A 15763-nucleotide genomic window follows, 5' to 3' on the forward strand; every position below is an offset into this window, starting at 1 on the left:
AAAAAAAAAAAAAAAAAAAAAAAAAAAACCCAGAATGAATCATCAAAAGCATAGGAACCAAAATAAGATATAGATGAAACTGTATGAGATTAAACACAAAAGCAGATATATTTTTTAAGGAATGAATGAAATATTATATGAGAGGGCAGATGAAAATACATCAAAACAGGACGGTATTATTGTCATCATCTCGTTGAAATGAATCGACGAAAACTAAATATCATATCATATCATATCACAGTACAATTGTATTCTTTTAAATCACCCCCTAAACTGCCACTCACTCATCTCCTTCACTTACTAAGAAACTCCTTCAATCCAACTTCACTGAAGAGAACAAGTAATGCACGAACCAGAACGACGACAGGAACCCAATCGTACCGGTTGCAAGCATGATTGCAAACACCATTAGAAGGGAGTATCCGAGGTAAAGCGTCGAAGAGACCGGTCCGCTCAAGCTCTTGAGATCAAAGATAAGATAGTTGATGGAATATAAAAAGATGTATATGGCAACAGAACCAGATGCAAAGAAGGCCTTCCACCACCATCTCCAATCCTCCACACACAGATGCATATAGGTAAGAACCAAAGATACTTCAGCACAAACGACCACGAGAAGGATCAAAACAATGAAGAGAAACCCGAAAACGTAGTACACACGCCCCATCCAGATACTAGACATGATGAAGAACAGCTCAATGAATAGTGTTCCAAAAGGAAGAGTGCCAGCACCAAGAACTAACAACCAGGACGGGTATTTTTGAGCAGGGATTTCACGAGGGATTTGATTAGTACGAACTGGAAACTCGATATGAGGCGCTTTGGCACCAAGGCAACCACCAACAAGTGTAAGGGGAACCGAGATGCAGAACCAAAGCAAGAGCAATATAACAAAAAGGGAAAATGGAATGGCTCCTGTACTGTGACTACCCCATAAAAGGAAGTTCAGAGTGGTTAAGATAAAGAAGGCAATACCAGGAAAGAAGCACGAGACCTTCCACGAGACAGAGATCCAACCTTTGTTGTCACCACAGCCGATCGTCCTCCATAAACGAACAGCAAAATAACCAGCTGCAACACCAAGAATCATATAGAAAAATAGCATACCAGTAATAAGCGTTCCACGAGATGCTGGCGACATGAATCCTAGAGCAGCAAACAATATGGTCACCACTGCCATTCCAAGAATCTGAACTCCATTACCAACCATAATACATAGGAGTGAAGGACTTGTGGGAGCCCTAAAAACATCTCCAACAACAAGCTTCCAGCCAGATAACTCCTCATTCATCTGAGCTTGGGCCTCCTTGTCGAGCTCCTCGTACCGGGTCAGATCCCGCCTAACAGTCCTCAAGAAGATAACAAAAACAATACCAGCAAGAAAAGTAATCACCATCATAGAATTCATGATTGAGAACCAATGGACTTTGGATCCCTCCATCTTAAGATATGCATCCCACCTAGATGGCCATTTGATATCGCTCTCCTCGAACATAACTTCATACGAAAAAGCAATAGGCTGGCCTTCCTTGATAGACATCGACACGGTCGTGGGATCACACTGTACCGCACTAGGATACGCTTGGTACATTTTCAAGTTCTTCACCTGATCAAGATTGTGCACAATGCTACACGGTACAACCTCGAACCCAACGACCATATATCCAGGCACATCAGATCCCCCTTTCCCAATTGTCGGGATCAACTCAGCAGCATCACCAGTCCCCATTACACGAGCCATATTGGCATCCTCATATTTATGAACAAGGACCTTGAATTTCAAATGATTAAACACATAGTAAGCATCTTTAACCTTAACACCAACAGGATAACCAGTCCACCGCAGGACATAACCTTCCTTCTGGGTATAACGAATCGCAGGTAAATTATCAAGAATCAAATTAACCTGATACATTTCATCAATTCTCTCCTTCATGATCTTAAACTGATCAGATGTCAATGGATCTGAAGCACACACAAAGATATCCGTTTGATTTGTGAACATCTTAAACTGATAAGGCGAATTCTCAATTCGATCTCCCATTAAAAGCTCACCAAGATTCTCAGCACTGTCCTTAACACCTTCTGAAGGCTTACAAAACGGCAAACTATAATACCCATATGGCAATTCGGTTTCGATAGATGTAAGAGAATTAACCTTCACAGACAAGAAGTCACCAACATTGTATTTGTGGGGATAGCTACCAGGAAGGTAAAACCCATAGCCGAGTTGAAAAACCAAATAACAAGTTAAAACCCAGATCCGGAATCGACTGAACAACTTCATTCTCGACAAATCCGTATTCGATTTGTATCGGATCTGAAAACCTCGGATCAGGGGAAGAAAAACAATGCCGAATCAAAAACAAACGAGTACGCAATCGTTTAATCGAATTTGTAAAAGAAAATCTAAAACAAATGCTCTAAACATACAGGAAACTTCAAATGGGATGAACAGAAATTAGACATTGGAAATAGCAAAACAACAAAATTAAATCAAAATGGCTCAAAATTTCTTTGCAAGAAACGATCCAACAGACCTTTTTACGGAATCGCTACAATCTCCCACGAGAAGGGAAATGTGCACCGGAAGCAGCAGTGATGGAGGAATAAGGGAGATTACAGGAGAAATGGTTATGGCGGAAGAGACAACGTCCCTATAATGAGCAACAAAAAACATTTAGTTTCTGCGGGCAGCGTGGGCAGGACTCACGCCTTTAAATTCATGTTTTATTTTGTTTTTTGAAAAGTAAAAAATCCTCAAAATAAAAAATATATATTTTTTTAATATTTTATAGCCTTATTATAGGAATAAATAAATGTAAATATGATTAAATAAAATACGAGAGATTCGAGTCACCACTCTTATGTGTTGTTATACTCAAATTAATGAAAAAATGTTATTAATTTTACAAATGTCGAGAGATATTAATTAAAAAATAATATATGATAAGTGTTCATGTGACTCAATAACTCAACCAACCTGATTATCAGCTTAAATCATAAAAGTTGGATTATGTAAAAAAAATTTCGGAGATTGAATTAAATTTTTTTTATTTGGATTGATTTGTGGTTGATTGGTCGGGTTAACAAAAAAGTGAGTTAAAACACAACCTTACCCTACTTTTATTACGAATATTATGAATATTTGACTTTTGTAACCGACTTTAGTTGAATATTTGATATTTGGGATTTATGCAAATTTTAGTAGAGGTGTACACAGATTGAGTTGAGTTGAAAAATATTTTTGACTTTTAACCCTAAATTTTAGATTACTTGGTTAGTAATACGAGCACCATGAATAGAGTTTACAACTCAACCCTCTATTCTCGAGTTTAGTTGTTGGTTTTTTTTAAATTATTTAAAAATCATATTTATCCATAATACACGTCATATTAATAATTAAAATTTTCAACCTTCTATTCTGGAGTTTAGTTGTTTTTTTTTAATTATTTAAAAATCATATTTATCCATAATAGAAGTCACATTAATAATTAAAATTAAAATATCAGAATCTTCTCTTGGGATTAACATAACAAAAAAAATAGCAAACATAAATGTTTATTTTCCAAGAAAAAAAAAATAAATTAAAACTATAGCATTTAAATTGAAACTAGAAATTAACAAAATAAAATAAAATTATAATTATAATAATAAATAAATAAAATAAACTTAAAAAAATCCCACCGACGGGACTAGTTGGATATTTAGACACGTGGAGGAGCCCAATACCGTCCTCGTATAACGGTGAAATGTCATAAATGAACGGACAAATTACAGCGGTGAAAAAAATCCAAATAAAATTACTGAAATTAAGTTGGTTTACTTTTAAATTTAAACAATAAATATTTATTATTATTATTTAATTAAGCATTTAAATATTTTTGGATTATTGATCTATTCAACTCTACTTGAATTTTTTGTTAATTTACTTTCATAAATTATAATATTTATGTCTGTTTCATAATATTTTTAGATTAAATTAATAAATTATTTTAAAATTTTATTTTATTTCAAAAATTATCAAATTCATTAATATTTTTTGAAAGAATATTTTAAATTTTTTTAAAAGTTTAAAAGCTTTTTTTAAGAGTATTAATAAAGTTTTTAAAAGATTAAGGGTATTTAAATACATGTTTTTTTTTAATTTAAAGATATTTTTTAAATAAAGTATTAATATATATTTTTTTAATTCTGCATATTTGGTCGTCTATTTAAATTGTTAAAATATTTATTTTAATATTCATATTTTCCAGCTTGGATTCTAGAAGAACACGTGGGTGTTGGTATGGTTGGTAAGAAAAAGTTTGTTTAAAAGAAACAATAATTTGATTTTGAAGCTTCTCTCAAGAATGTAAAGATTATGTCTGGAATTATTACACTTTTACCTTAAATTTTCATTTAATCCTCAAATTATAAATATTACATTTTTATTATTTAATTTTGAATTTTATTTTCATTTTATGAATTGATTTAAAATATTATAAAATTATTAAAATTAACTAAAAAAAAATCTACATCATAACATTTTTAATTAATTAATTGAAAGTTACGTTAGTAAAACCGAGGATAAAAATGTAAAAGATATAAAATAATCGTGTTACATTTTGAAATTAAGAATCAATTGAATTTAAAAATAGATTTTATTAACAAATACATCACTACCAAAAGAATATATTCCCCTAATTTTATTAACATATTTTTTATTATAAAATTTTATAATTGTTATCATATAATTTATAATATAATATGTTACACGTGTTTAAAATTTTATAAAAAATGAAATGGGAATAGAATAAATACGAAGGTAAAGAATTTTAAATATAGACATTTTAAAGAAAAAAATTAAATATAATTTCAGAATATTAATAAAAATGGAACCTCATACAGATCCGCTCGAGTGGGAAGAGATTTTTCCATATTGACAATAAATATTATATATATATATATATATATATATATATATTAATTATATTATATTATATTATGTTATATTATGTTATTATATTAAATTTTAAAATTTTAAAATTATGTTGAATTATATTTTTATTTATAAAATATTATTGGATATATTAAAATATTTTTCATTCCTTTAAATAAAAGTTATATTGAAAAATTAATCTGAAAATTAAATGTTACAACTAAAAAGCTAAAAATAAATAATATTAAATGTTTGGTTCTTAACCTTTAGTATTGAATTTATTAGGTCTTAGTCGAATAATAGGTTGGATTATACACCAACTATTTAGTGGTTTAGAGTCCATAAATAATATGAAATAGATGTGAGAGGGTTTACTGCTATGATAAAACTCGAATGGATAGATGTTTGAAATGTTTCAATGTTATGAACGACGCATAAGTTCATTATCAATAGATAAAACCGAATAAGCTACGATGGCTGACGACATTCCGAAACTTGGGATGACATCATGACATAAAAAAACTGTGTCAATTAGGAGCCAAGATGGCACGATGAAATGCAATATTGTGTCGAGAGAATTTGGCCTGGAATAGAGGCAAAGGTCATACTTAGTCAAGTCAGAGTTAGATTAGAAGAAAATAAATTGGACAGGCATGCATAGAAACGATGTGATTTTGAAATGTTTTTGGGAAAAAAAAAGTTATTAAATCCAAAAACCAATTTATTTTATTTTATTTTTTTTTGGTGGGTAACTAAATTTGGGTCGTTTTATCGCCGGACACAAAAAACAACCCCGCCTTCTATTTCGCTACCCGTTCCCCAATCCCCATTTTTGCCGCCTATAAATGCCACTTCCCACGCCCAATCCCGGTCTCTCTCTCCCACGCATTTCTTCAAACATCTTCCGCTCGTGGCCTATTCTTCCATGGCCGCCGACGGCCTCCTCCGCCCTGTCTACGAGGCTTGCATCGCCGGCTGCGACACTGAGATCGACCGCCGCCCCTACCACCGCAACTGCGGCTGTGCACTCCACAAATCCCGTCGTCAATCTCCTCGCTGCTCCCATTCCAAGTCTAAATCCATCTTCTATCCCATTCGCCGATCCTGGAGTGAAGGCTGCTTGGCACTCGCCCTCGCCTCTGCTTCATCTTCCCCTTCCTCCTCCCCTGTCGTCGGTAAGACTTCTCAGCCTGGTGTCGCTTTGAGCGACGACGATGACGACGACGCTCCTCTTCAGCTTGCGAGGAATTGAATCCGATTCTTCCTCTTCTTTTGCTTTCACGCTTTCGACAATTTTCCTGCCCTAGGTTTTGAATAATTATGAACCATATGAGATGATTTATAATTGTATGTGTGTGTGTTTTTGTTTCTTTTAAAGTTTCTGTGATCTGAAAAACAATACTGGATCCATTCTTGTTTTGAGTCGTGTTTTTTACAACTTGCCGTCAAATAGATGGCGAGGATTGATAATCGGTCTTCTTTGTGTTTGGAGAAGTGCCGTTGGTGATTAAGATATACTCCACCATGTGTTTATAGCTTATGTAATTGTATATATACATATATGTTTTTTATGTTCTCTGTCTTCTTCTGAATTTGTTCCTGATTGTTGGTAATCTGCCATGGAAATCTTCTGTAGCATCTGCTTCTTGATCGATTGTTTCTTTCTTTTTTCCGTAACGAGTTTGAGGAATAATCTGGCAAATGGATGCCAATGAATATAAATGGATTATTTCTTCCAAATTGGAGATCCACCATGATCTTCACGAAGAACAGAGGAACTAAACCTTATTTCTTCAATTTTGTTTTTTGGGTGAACTTTAGGGTTTAAAGAAATGGTAGAAAGCATATAAACTGAAAGCTTAGGAATAATCAATAGTAAGAAAATAAAATTGAAATTAACATTTATTAAACTTTATATTATAGGGATTTATAATGTGAATAAGAGAATCAACGTGAGGTCTAATTAAAAGAATAATCAAAACTAAATATATAATTAAAATTTTCAACAAAATACTACATTTAGAATTTTTTCCCGAAGTTTTTGCTGTTCTTGATTAAATAATAAAACTATCATTGTCTCGACAGTTACTTAAGGACGCCGAAGAATGTCCTCTTCCTTTAGTTTTTTTTAATATTTTAAATAAAATTTTAATGGATTCCTTTCAATATTAATTTATTAATAAAATGATATTTTACATTACAAAAATCTAATTTTTAAAAACTCCGAAAAGAATACAATCTCCATTTTTTAAGATATGTTTAGTGTTTGTTAACTGTGAATCTCTCTTTTTTTTTTTCATATCGGTTCCGTGTTTAGTTAACAGAGGAATCAGAGGAATCTCTCTCCACCGAGAAATCTCTCTAGATTTGTTTAGTGTTTAATTAGGTCTCAACAAAGTGGTAAGATCAATCTCCTTGCTCATCTTCATTCTCACTCTAAACACAGGTCAGACCATGTATGGAGGCTGACGACTGTCTAGAGCTAGGTCAGACCATGTATGGAGGACGACTGTCCAGGGCTAGGTCAGACCATGTATGGAGGCTGACGACTGTCTAGGGCTAAGTCAGACCATGTATGGAGGCTGACGACTGTCTAGGGCTAGGTCAGACCATGTATGGAGGCTGACGACTGTCCAGGGCTAGGTCAGACCATGTATGGAGGCTGACGACTGTCCAGGGCTGGAAGGTCAAGGAAGTTTTGAGCGCGAGGCTGAGTTACATAGGTATTAAATTTAGTTTTATTCTAAAATTATATTAGCTAGATTAAATGGACAAATTGAGGGAAAAAAAATCCCAAATAGAGCATAACCAATGTATATTTTATTTTTATTTTTACTCTTTAAAAATCAATTTCCTTGGAAGCAAAAAAAAAAATATATATATATCTGAATAAGGAGTGGGCCCACTCTCTTGTCTGTGGTCACCAATCCTCCATTTCCTTCTACCTCCTCACCTCTCTCTCTCACATCCACAAACACGATGGTCCTTCTTCACTCATTTCCCGATGATGGCCTTTTCTCTCGTTTCCACCACCTCCTCCTCCTCTGCTTCTGCCGCCACCGCCGTGCTATTACCTCCACATCACCACCACCGCCGTCGCCCTGCCGGAGACATTGCACTTCCTCGTCGGTCCCTCCTCCTTCTCTCCACGTCCCTCTCTCTCTCCACCGCTGTCGATCCACCTCCCTCCCCGGCTTCCCCTTCGCCGAACACCACTATCACCGACCGCGTCTTCCTCGACTTCAGCATTTGCCCAACCAACTTCCTTCCCAACCGTGAATCCGCCGATGATGGCGGCGATTCCATCCTCTGCTCCGATTCCGCCCTCCTCGGTCGCCTCGTTCTCGGCCTCTACGGCCACCTGGTTCCAATCACCGTCGCCAATTTCAAATCCATGTGTACCGGATCCTGCGGCTCCTCCTATAAGGGCACTTTGGTCCACAAAATCTTCCCAGGCCAATTCTTCCTCGCCGGTCGACAGGGCCGCCGCGACAAAGGAGCAGTCCGGCCACCGCAACAATTACCGAGAAATACGGAGACGGTGAAGTCCGATTCGTTCTTGCTTTCACATTCGAGAGGCGGCATTGTTTCATTGTGCCTTTCGGAGAACGACGACGACGACGAATTGAAATTGGATCCCAATTATCACAATGTGGAATTCTTGATCACCACCGGCCCTGGCCCCTGCCCCCAGCTTGATAACGAGAACATTGTCTTCGGAACTGTGCTTGAAGGTACAAATTCAAACTGATCTCTCACAATTTCCTCTTTACATTTTAAATTTGATCCTTATGATTAGTTTTAGAAGTTTCAATTAGTCAGTTTTATAATCCTGCATGCCATTTCGAATCCAATCCATTTAACACATCATTAGCTCACAAGGGACGTATATGTTCGAGAATTACTGGGAGACTTTCGTTAGTTGATCATGGGTTTATAAGTAAAGTCCATTGGTATAGAAAAGTCAAAGTTGATCTTATGCTTAAAGTAGACAATATCGTACCATTGTTGAGGATCGTGATTTCTAATATGGTATTAGAGCCATGTCCTTAATTTATTCATGTCAATAGAACTCTCAACTGTGGAAAAAAGAAATTGCTAGCATCGAAGGTGATTAATGTGTCAAACAAAGGTGATTAATGTGTCAAACAAAAGTGACTAATGTGTCAAACAAAAGTGTACTTTGTTCGAGGGTTGAGGAGTCGAGCCTCGAATAAGGGGAGCTTGTTCAAGGGCTACATAAACCTTAGGAGAGGCGGCTCTACAGTGTACTTTGTTTGAGGGGAGGATGGTTGGGAATGAGTCACACCTTGGCTAATTTAGGGGTTGATCATGAGTTTATAATAAGAAATATATCTCCATTGGTTTGGGGAAGCTCAAAGCAAACCACTATTATAGAGAGCTGTGATTCTTAATAGTATTCGAGAGTAAAGTTTAATCATATTTATCAATTTCAGATCAAATTGTAAGAAATAAACTTAAGTTTTAAAACTTCTCCAAATTAGAGCTAAGCAAAAAGAGCTGAAATTAGTACAAAAGATTTTTGATATCTGTGTAAAATTTGGGAGTTTCAGGTCTGGATGTTGTGGCAGCCATATCCTCAACTCCAACATACAAGCCATCTGAGAGAATTAGGCAATTCAATGATTTGGCTAAGTTCTTGGGAGATGAAAGGGCTCAAAATGCAAGAACAATATGGAACAGACCTCTCCAAACCGTTTATATCAGTGACTGTGGAGAGCTCAAAGTTGCAAAGCCTTCACTGTCCCCAACTCTGCCTTAAACACAGCCCCTTGCCCTTTGTTATCTCTCAAGGTTCCATTTCTTTTCCTTCTCATATTTCTTTGTGTTCTTCTGTGAAAATTGGACATTCCATCCCCATGTTTTTGTTTTCTCACATGAACAAAGGGCTAACCTGGCCTCTGTTTTTGTTTTCTCACATGGACAAAGGGCTAACCTGGCCTCTGTTTTTGTTTTGACCACTGTCTGTGCTCAAACCAATCGGGAATCAAATTTTGATGTCAATACTGTTGACGTTTTATATGCTAAAGAAAGCACAAATTGGTTGTTGTTCACTCATTGTTATTGTTTTTGTCCGGTTCGTTATATGTGAGATCTCATATCGGTTGGGGAGGGGAACAAAACATTCCTTATAAGGGTGTGGAAACCTCTCTTTAACCGACGTGTTTTAAAACCGTGAGGTTGACGATGATACGAAACGCACCAAAGCGGACAATATCTGCTAGCGTTGGACTTGGGCTGTTACAAAATGGTATCAGAGCCAGACACTGGGGCGGTGTGTTAGTGAGGACACTGGGCCTCCAAGAGGGTGGATTGTGAGTTTTCATATTGGTTGGAGTGGAGAACGAAACATTCTTTATAAGACTGTGGAAACTTCTCCCTAATAGATGTGTTTTAAAACCGTGAAACTGACAACGATATGAAATGGGCCAAAACAGACAATATCTACTGGAGGTGGGCTTGGACTGTTACCTTTTATATCCAATTTTTTAGAAGCAAATGTGTATCTAATGCTTTGTTGGAGTTATTTACCTAAGTTTCCAACCCATGTTCAACAAATGTTAGAATTATATTAAATTTGTTTAAATACTGTTTAATGTTTTTGACATAGTTTCCAGCACGAATATGAATATGAATATGAACACGAACACGAACACATTATCTCAAACTAGAGTGTCTACACTATCAAAGAGACTTTACACTAGCTAGCCATAGATATTTGAAGGATAATCTCTCCTAAGAAGTAGTACCCAAAATTGCCTTGGACTACCAAACTCCCCAACTCATTCTGTTTATAATCATTGTACTCTAATAAGTTAGTCATGTAATTATAAATATGTCGGTTATTATTTCATTTGTTTATTAGTATTTCTAATATTAATTTACCTTATTCTCTTGATAGAATGAAGCCTATATTTTGAAAGTCGTTAACCGAAACATAAGTTAGCTAGTTAAGACATTATATTATCGATCAAAAAAGTAAGATGTTTGAATCTCATTGTGAGATTTCACATCAATTGGAGAGATGAAGAATGTTGGCGTGAATGTTGTGCCCTGAAGGAGGTGGACAGTGAGTGGTGTGCCATCAAGGACACTAGACCCCAAAGGGGGATTGTGCAATATCCCATATCAATTGGAGAGGGGAATGAGTGTCACCAAAGACCCTAGGTCCCGAAGGGGGTGGATTGTGAGATCCTACATCAGTTGGAGAGAAGAACAAAATATTCTTTATAGGAGTGTAAAAACCTCTTCATAGCATACGCGTTTTAAAAACTTTGAGGGGAAGTCCGAAAGAGAAAGCCCAAAGAAGATAATATTTGTTAGTGGTGAACTTATTACTTTCTTTCTCGTTCCATTTATTTATCTTTTCATCATCTTTCATTTGTGTTCTATGTAAATGAAAATTTCATCTCCTTATTTTTGTCCAGGCTTTGGTTTATTTGGATCATTGTTTGTGTTGGAATTTTAGAGTCATCATTTGAAAATGATGATCAAATATGGCTCGTACTCTTTCATGCAAGCCCTACTCAGCTCAATGTGTTATAACTAATTAGGTCATTGTCATTATGAGTTGGATGCCAACTTGCCCACATGATACAATAGCATTGTATATCAAAAGCTGATGACTAACTTTTTAAAAGCAACGAAAGACGTTCAAAACATGCTACTAAAAGATCTCATTGATATCAAGATTGGTTGTCAATAATATAAAGAAGATACTAAATCGCTCTCTCAAATTCTCACGAAAGAAAGAAAGTAACATGGAGGTATGGTGACCCGATCTACAACAAATTTTAAAGCATTTTTCTTATAATAGGTTTAGCAAAGTGACAAAAAGTTTCTTAACCAAAAGTACAAATATAAACCAACCAAATATAATCTAGAGCATCTGACTATGATAGCATCAATTTGAACGAACATGATTCTGATAAATAACACGTTAAATTTCAATCATGAAAGCACGATTGCTCGTTGTATGTATAAATTATTCATAAAAAATAATATTTGTATGCTAGTTGTATAGTACTACTTTAGACATAGAGTTACACTCTTATATATTGGTAGAACAAGTTGTGTCAATACATATAATCATTATAAGCAAGTCGATCATTTACAAGTTGTTCATAAGCTTTACCACTTTAAATACATTTTATACATTTAGTAACTCTGATACTCTAATGAATAATTTGTTTACGATCCAACAATAAAACAAGTCTCTCATTGTTTAAGTCCCAAAATTAAAACATAAGTGAACAACTACTCGTCTACTAATCATATATGGAAATAACTGAATTTCATCTCGTATAATTATATTATCAGCTCTCGATCAAATCTATAAGATAACAGACCTACTGAATCAACGGTAAAATTCATTCTCACTCATATAAATCAAACCACGAGCTCTTATGAATCACATAATTTTGAAAAGTAACGAGAAAGAGAACTAGAAGAGTGAGGTCGAACGTAAGTAGTGTGAAACTAGAAGAGTGCCCCAGTTTATTTGGGATAATTAATTTTTAGTCTATAAAAAAAATATTAATTAAATGAAAAAAAATCAATAGTTTCAATCCATGGACAATAAATAATAAATCAAATTTATAAGCATATCCATTGGCATAATTATCTTCACTTAAAAACTATATTTTCATTTTTTTAGAAAAATAATTATTGTAAAAATTCATAAAGAATTGATGCAAATTTTATATTTCAATATTTTAATATAGACTTTCCATCCTAAAATATAAGTTAAATTTTAATTAATTAATTAATTTTTATTTGAAGACAAATTAAAAATGGTAATCGAATAAAATCTACAATCTCAAATTTATTTATTTGTTTTCATTAAATTATAAATCAATTTCAATATATATTTTAAAAGATTATCTCGTAAAAAAAATTATTTTTAAAATTAAAAGCTACAGTAATATTATTGTGAGGTTCACGATAATATGTAATATTTGTTAATAGTAGATTTGAGCTATTACACATAATGTTAAAAGTCAAATATTGAGTGGTGTGACATTTGCCGAGGAAATAAAACAGTGAGGCTGGTGACATTGTTACAACCCTAAGGAAAGTGGGGATGTTGCTTGTTAGTCTTTTTAAACTCTGAAATCCACACCAATTAAAAATGATGGGTCTCTATACACTTTACCTTGGAGTAACTACATTTCTTGTTATTGTACGCTTTCTCGCCTTCAATGGCGGGGACCCGCTTGTGTTTGTTACCCTCATCACTCCCCAGCTTCTTGTCCTTCTTACTTATTTTAATTCCTCCCACTCCCACTCCCCTATCTTCGATTTCACCAGATTTTATTCACTTGTTCTTCATGTTCCTCGTTTTTCTTCTTCTGGGTTTTCTGTTTATTTGCTCCAAACCACAGATTTCGTTGGTTTCGAGTTGTAATCCTTAATGGGGTTTGGTTTCTCTGTTTCTCTCTGTCTCAGTTCATCTGGGGTTTGGTTGATTTTGATGAAACTCTGAAACTAGGTCGATTTTGAGTTGAAATCGGTGCGGATTTGAGAATTTTTGTTGGGTTTCTTCATTTTCTTCTCGTTTTTCTGTTTTGATTCATTTTCTGAAACTGAGAAACTTCATTGATTCTGAGTTGAACTCTGTTTCTTCTTCTTCTTGTTCTTCTGCGATTGGGTTCTGATTCAAATGCAGAAAACAAATGAGAAACATGATGGATTTTGAGTTCAAATTAGTGTGGATTTGAGAATTTTTGCTTGGATTCTTCGTTTTCTTCTCGTTTTTTCTGTAATGGGTATTTCTGATTCATTTTCTGAAACTGAGAAACTCCATTGATTCTGAGTTGAACTCTGTTTCTTCTTGTTCTTCTGCGATTGGGTTCTGATTCAAATACAGAAAAAAACTGAGAAATCTGATGGATTTTGAGTTCAAATTAGTGTGGATTTGAGCATTTTTGCTGGGTTTCTTCGATTTCTTCCCGTTTTTCTGTAATGGATATTTCTGATTCAAATGCTGATAAGAACAGAGAAACTTGATGGATTTTGAGTCGAAATCCTCTTAATCGAGGACGTTTTCGCCTCTGTTCTTCGGTTCTGATAAAAGTTCTGCAGATTTTGAATTGAAATCTCAACGGGGTTGATTCCGAGTTTCAATTCCGGCAAGTTTTCACAAATCAATGGCCGGAATGTTGCCGGGAGTAGAATGCGCCAGAAGGCGGCGGTTCCACCAGAGCATAACCTCATCGGACTCGCCGTCCACGGCGGCGAAATTAGGATCCACAAGAAGGCCGTCGTTCTGTTTGTACACGAGCAACCGTGATTTTCACATCACTTCATCATCATCATCATCTCGTTCACAGGTATGAACGAAAGAAATGTAAGAATTTTTCTGTTTGTTTGGTGGGAAAATTCTGATGAATGTTGAACATAAAATTAAGCAACGGAGCTCATCCAATCAAGCTTACCAGACCGAGAAGCTTGGTGAAATTGCAAGAGAAGCTAAGGAACGGTTGGATGAGAGGTTGAAATCTCATAGAAAACCTCAAAATCCAAGGTAATTTCTTCTCAATTTTATTATACTAAATTGTATGATTGATTATTCGAACTCTTAGAACTATAAGAACAAGTCGAAACAGGAACCAAATTTGAAATTAAACCTAAAATCAACGTCAAAATCGGAAATAATCATACAGAAAAAAGAGTGGAGAAGGGTCGAAGAAATGGTCAGAACAGAAAGAAAAGGCGAAGGGGAAAGAAGAATCAATAACGAAGAAGAGGTTCACTTGGGGGAAGCTGATGAAATGGAAAGCCTCGGAGCAACAAGAGTGCGCTGTTTGTCTGGAAGGGTTCAGAGCGGGCGAGCCGCTGGTCCATCTTCCATGTGCTCACAAGTTCCACTCTGCGTGCTTCGTGCCTTGGCTCCAAGCCAATCACCATTGCCCTTGCTGCAGATTTTTTATATTCTAAATAAAATAATTTTTATTTTTGTCTACCAAATAGTTATAAATATCTGTCATAAGATAAGAAACCACTACAAGGAGAGTAAGATTCGGATTACCTTGTTGATCGAATATCTCAAGGCAAGAACATTGTTTGAGATTCGAATTACTCCACAAGCAAGATCGATCATGTCTAGCTTAAATGATTCTTGTTGATCAAATATCTCAAGGCAAGAACACTTCCATGAGATTCGAATCACTCCACAAGCAAGATTGATCATGTCGAGCTTGAATGATTCTACATGCAACCTAAACTACATAGAATTGCAAAGAAACTTAGCCATTGGCTAAAGAAGAGCACAAATGCTTCTTTTTACTATATTTTTCCAAGTCTCTTCCACATACAACATACATGGCTTTATATAGCCTCAAAATGAAACTACTAAAGTCATTCCAAGAGTTGTAACATTCATACTTAATGGCCATAATTAACCATTATGTAATTGTAACCTATAGTAAATAAAGTCTTAAAATACATAAATGAAATACAATAACTCTAAATTGTAACCCACCCAAAATTTATAACAATCAAACTTCATTCTTCTTCAATGTGGCATGAATTGAAACATCTTTTGATAATTTTGACAACCTTTTCTTCACATCTTCATTGAAGTATATTGTATGATTGATGTCTTTTGGTTCATATCATTCTCCACTTCTTCAAGAGGATTCGTCCTCGAATCTATTTGTGAAACTTTGCTGCAAAAAATAAGTTATGAAAATACAAAGGACCTCACAACACTCTCTCACGTGTATACACTCAAGGAATTTTAGGCCACTCTGTTTGCACTCATTTACACAAACGAATCTCTCATCCTCACCTCTCAAATTTTCTAAGATGAAATTGCAT

At 35.0% G+C, this 15763-nt stretch overlaps 4 protein-coding genes across 7 annotated transcripts in view; 3 read left to right on the forward strand and 1 right to left on the reverse strand.

Annotated features, from left to right (window-relative positions):
- The window catches only part of LOC111493527 (transmembrane 9 superfamily member 11), a 17085-nt gene extending 14385 nt beyond the window's left edge, over positions 1-2700 (reverse strand). The window contains exons 1-2 of one of the 2 annotated variants that reach the window (XR_002720019.1): positions 2541-2700; positions 243-2320 (exon numbers count right to left, since the gene is read on the reverse strand). Coding sequence is in view for 1 of the 2 variants with exons in the window: in XM_023143243.1 (XP_022999011.1) it covers positions 314-2287 (1974 nt within the window). In the remaining variant the exon portion in view is untranslated. Of the gene's footprint in view, positions 1-89; positions 2321-2540 lie in introns of those variants that run through there. The other variant, XM_023143243.1, reaches the window with a different exon arrangement.
- A 3054-nt stretch (positions 2701-5754) lies between these two features.
- On the forward strand, positions 5755-6492 carry LOC111493529. Its single transcript, XM_023143247.1, has one exon. It carries the CDS (start codon positions 5847-5849, stop codon positions 6171-6173), a length of 327 nt encoding a protein of 108 aa, XP_022999015.1. The 5' UTR covers positions 5755-5846; the 3' UTR covers positions 6174-6492.
- A 1374-nt stretch (positions 6493-7866) lies between these two features.
- On the forward strand, positions 7867-11591 carry LOC111493528 (peptidyl-prolyl cis-trans isomerase CYP28, chloroplastic). 3 transcript variants are annotated; one of them, XR_002720020.1, is made up of 3 exons: positions 7867-8655; positions 9496-9814; positions 9845-9998. XR_002720020.1 is itself a non-coding variant. In XM_023143245.1 (3 exons), the coding sequence occupies exons 1-2, from the start codon at positions 7926-7928 to the stop codon at positions 9702-9704; spliced, it is 939 nt and encodes a 312-aa protein (XP_022999013.1). In that variant the 5' UTR covers positions 7867-7925; the 3' UTR covers positions 9705-9736; positions 11371-11591. The 3 variants fall into 3 exon arrangements, 2 of the variants coding, with proteins under 2 accessions (XP_022999013.1, XP_022999012.1); XM_023143245.1 differs by lacking the exon at positions 9845-9998 and adding an exon at positions 11371-11591 and having other exon boundaries at positions 9496-9736; XM_023143244.1 differs by having other exon boundaries at positions 9496-9998.
- A 1499-nt stretch (positions 11592-13090) lies between these two features.
- LOC111493891 (probable E3 ubiquitin-protein ligase RHY1A) lies at positions 13091-14905 on the forward strand. Its single transcript, XM_023143795.1, has 4 exons — positions 13091-14274; positions 14353-14468; positions 14608-14628; positions 14665-14905. Exons 1-4 carry the CDS (start codon positions 14092-14094, stop codon positions 14879-14881), a joined length of 537 nt encoding a protein of 178 aa, XP_022999563.1. The 5' UTR covers positions 13091-14091; the 3' UTR covers positions 14882-14905.
- Positions 14906-15763: the final 858 nt, after the last annotated feature.

This window comes from Cucurbita maxima, unplaced genomic scaffold, assembly GCF_002738345.1.
Source record: "Cucurbita maxima cultivar Rimu unplaced genomic scaffold, Cmax_1.0 Cma_Scf00019, whole genome shotgun sequence".
NCBI lineage: Eukaryota > Viridiplantae > Streptophyta > Magnoliopsida > Cucurbitales > Cucurbitaceae > Cucurbita > Cucurbita maxima.

Coding starts and splice junctions, on each gene's coding strand:
- LOC111493529 (XM_023143247.1), top strand. CDS start 5,847: ATGGCCGCCGACGGCCTCCTCCGCCCTGTCTACGAGGCTTGCATCGCC.
- LOC111493528 (XM_023143245.1), top strand. CDS start 7,926: ATGATGGCCTTTTCTCTCGTTTCCACCACCTCCTCCTCCTCTGCTTCT. Junction 8,656..9,495: donor CTTCGGAACTGTGCTTGAAG/GTACAAATTCAA, acceptor TGGGAGTTTCAG/GTCTGGATGTTGTGGCAGCC.
- LOC111493891 (XM_023143795.1), top strand. CDS start 14,092: ATGGCCGGAATGTTGCCGGGAGTAGAATGCGCCAGAAGGCGGCGGTTC. Junction 14,469..14,607: donor AGAAAACCTCAAAATCCAAG/GTAATTTCTTCT, acceptor ATAATCATACAG/AAAAAAGAGTGGAGAAGGGT. Junction 14,629..14,664: donor AAAAAGAGTGGAGAAGGGTC/GAAGAAATGGTC, acceptor AAAGGCGAAGGG/GAAAGAAGAATCAATAACGA.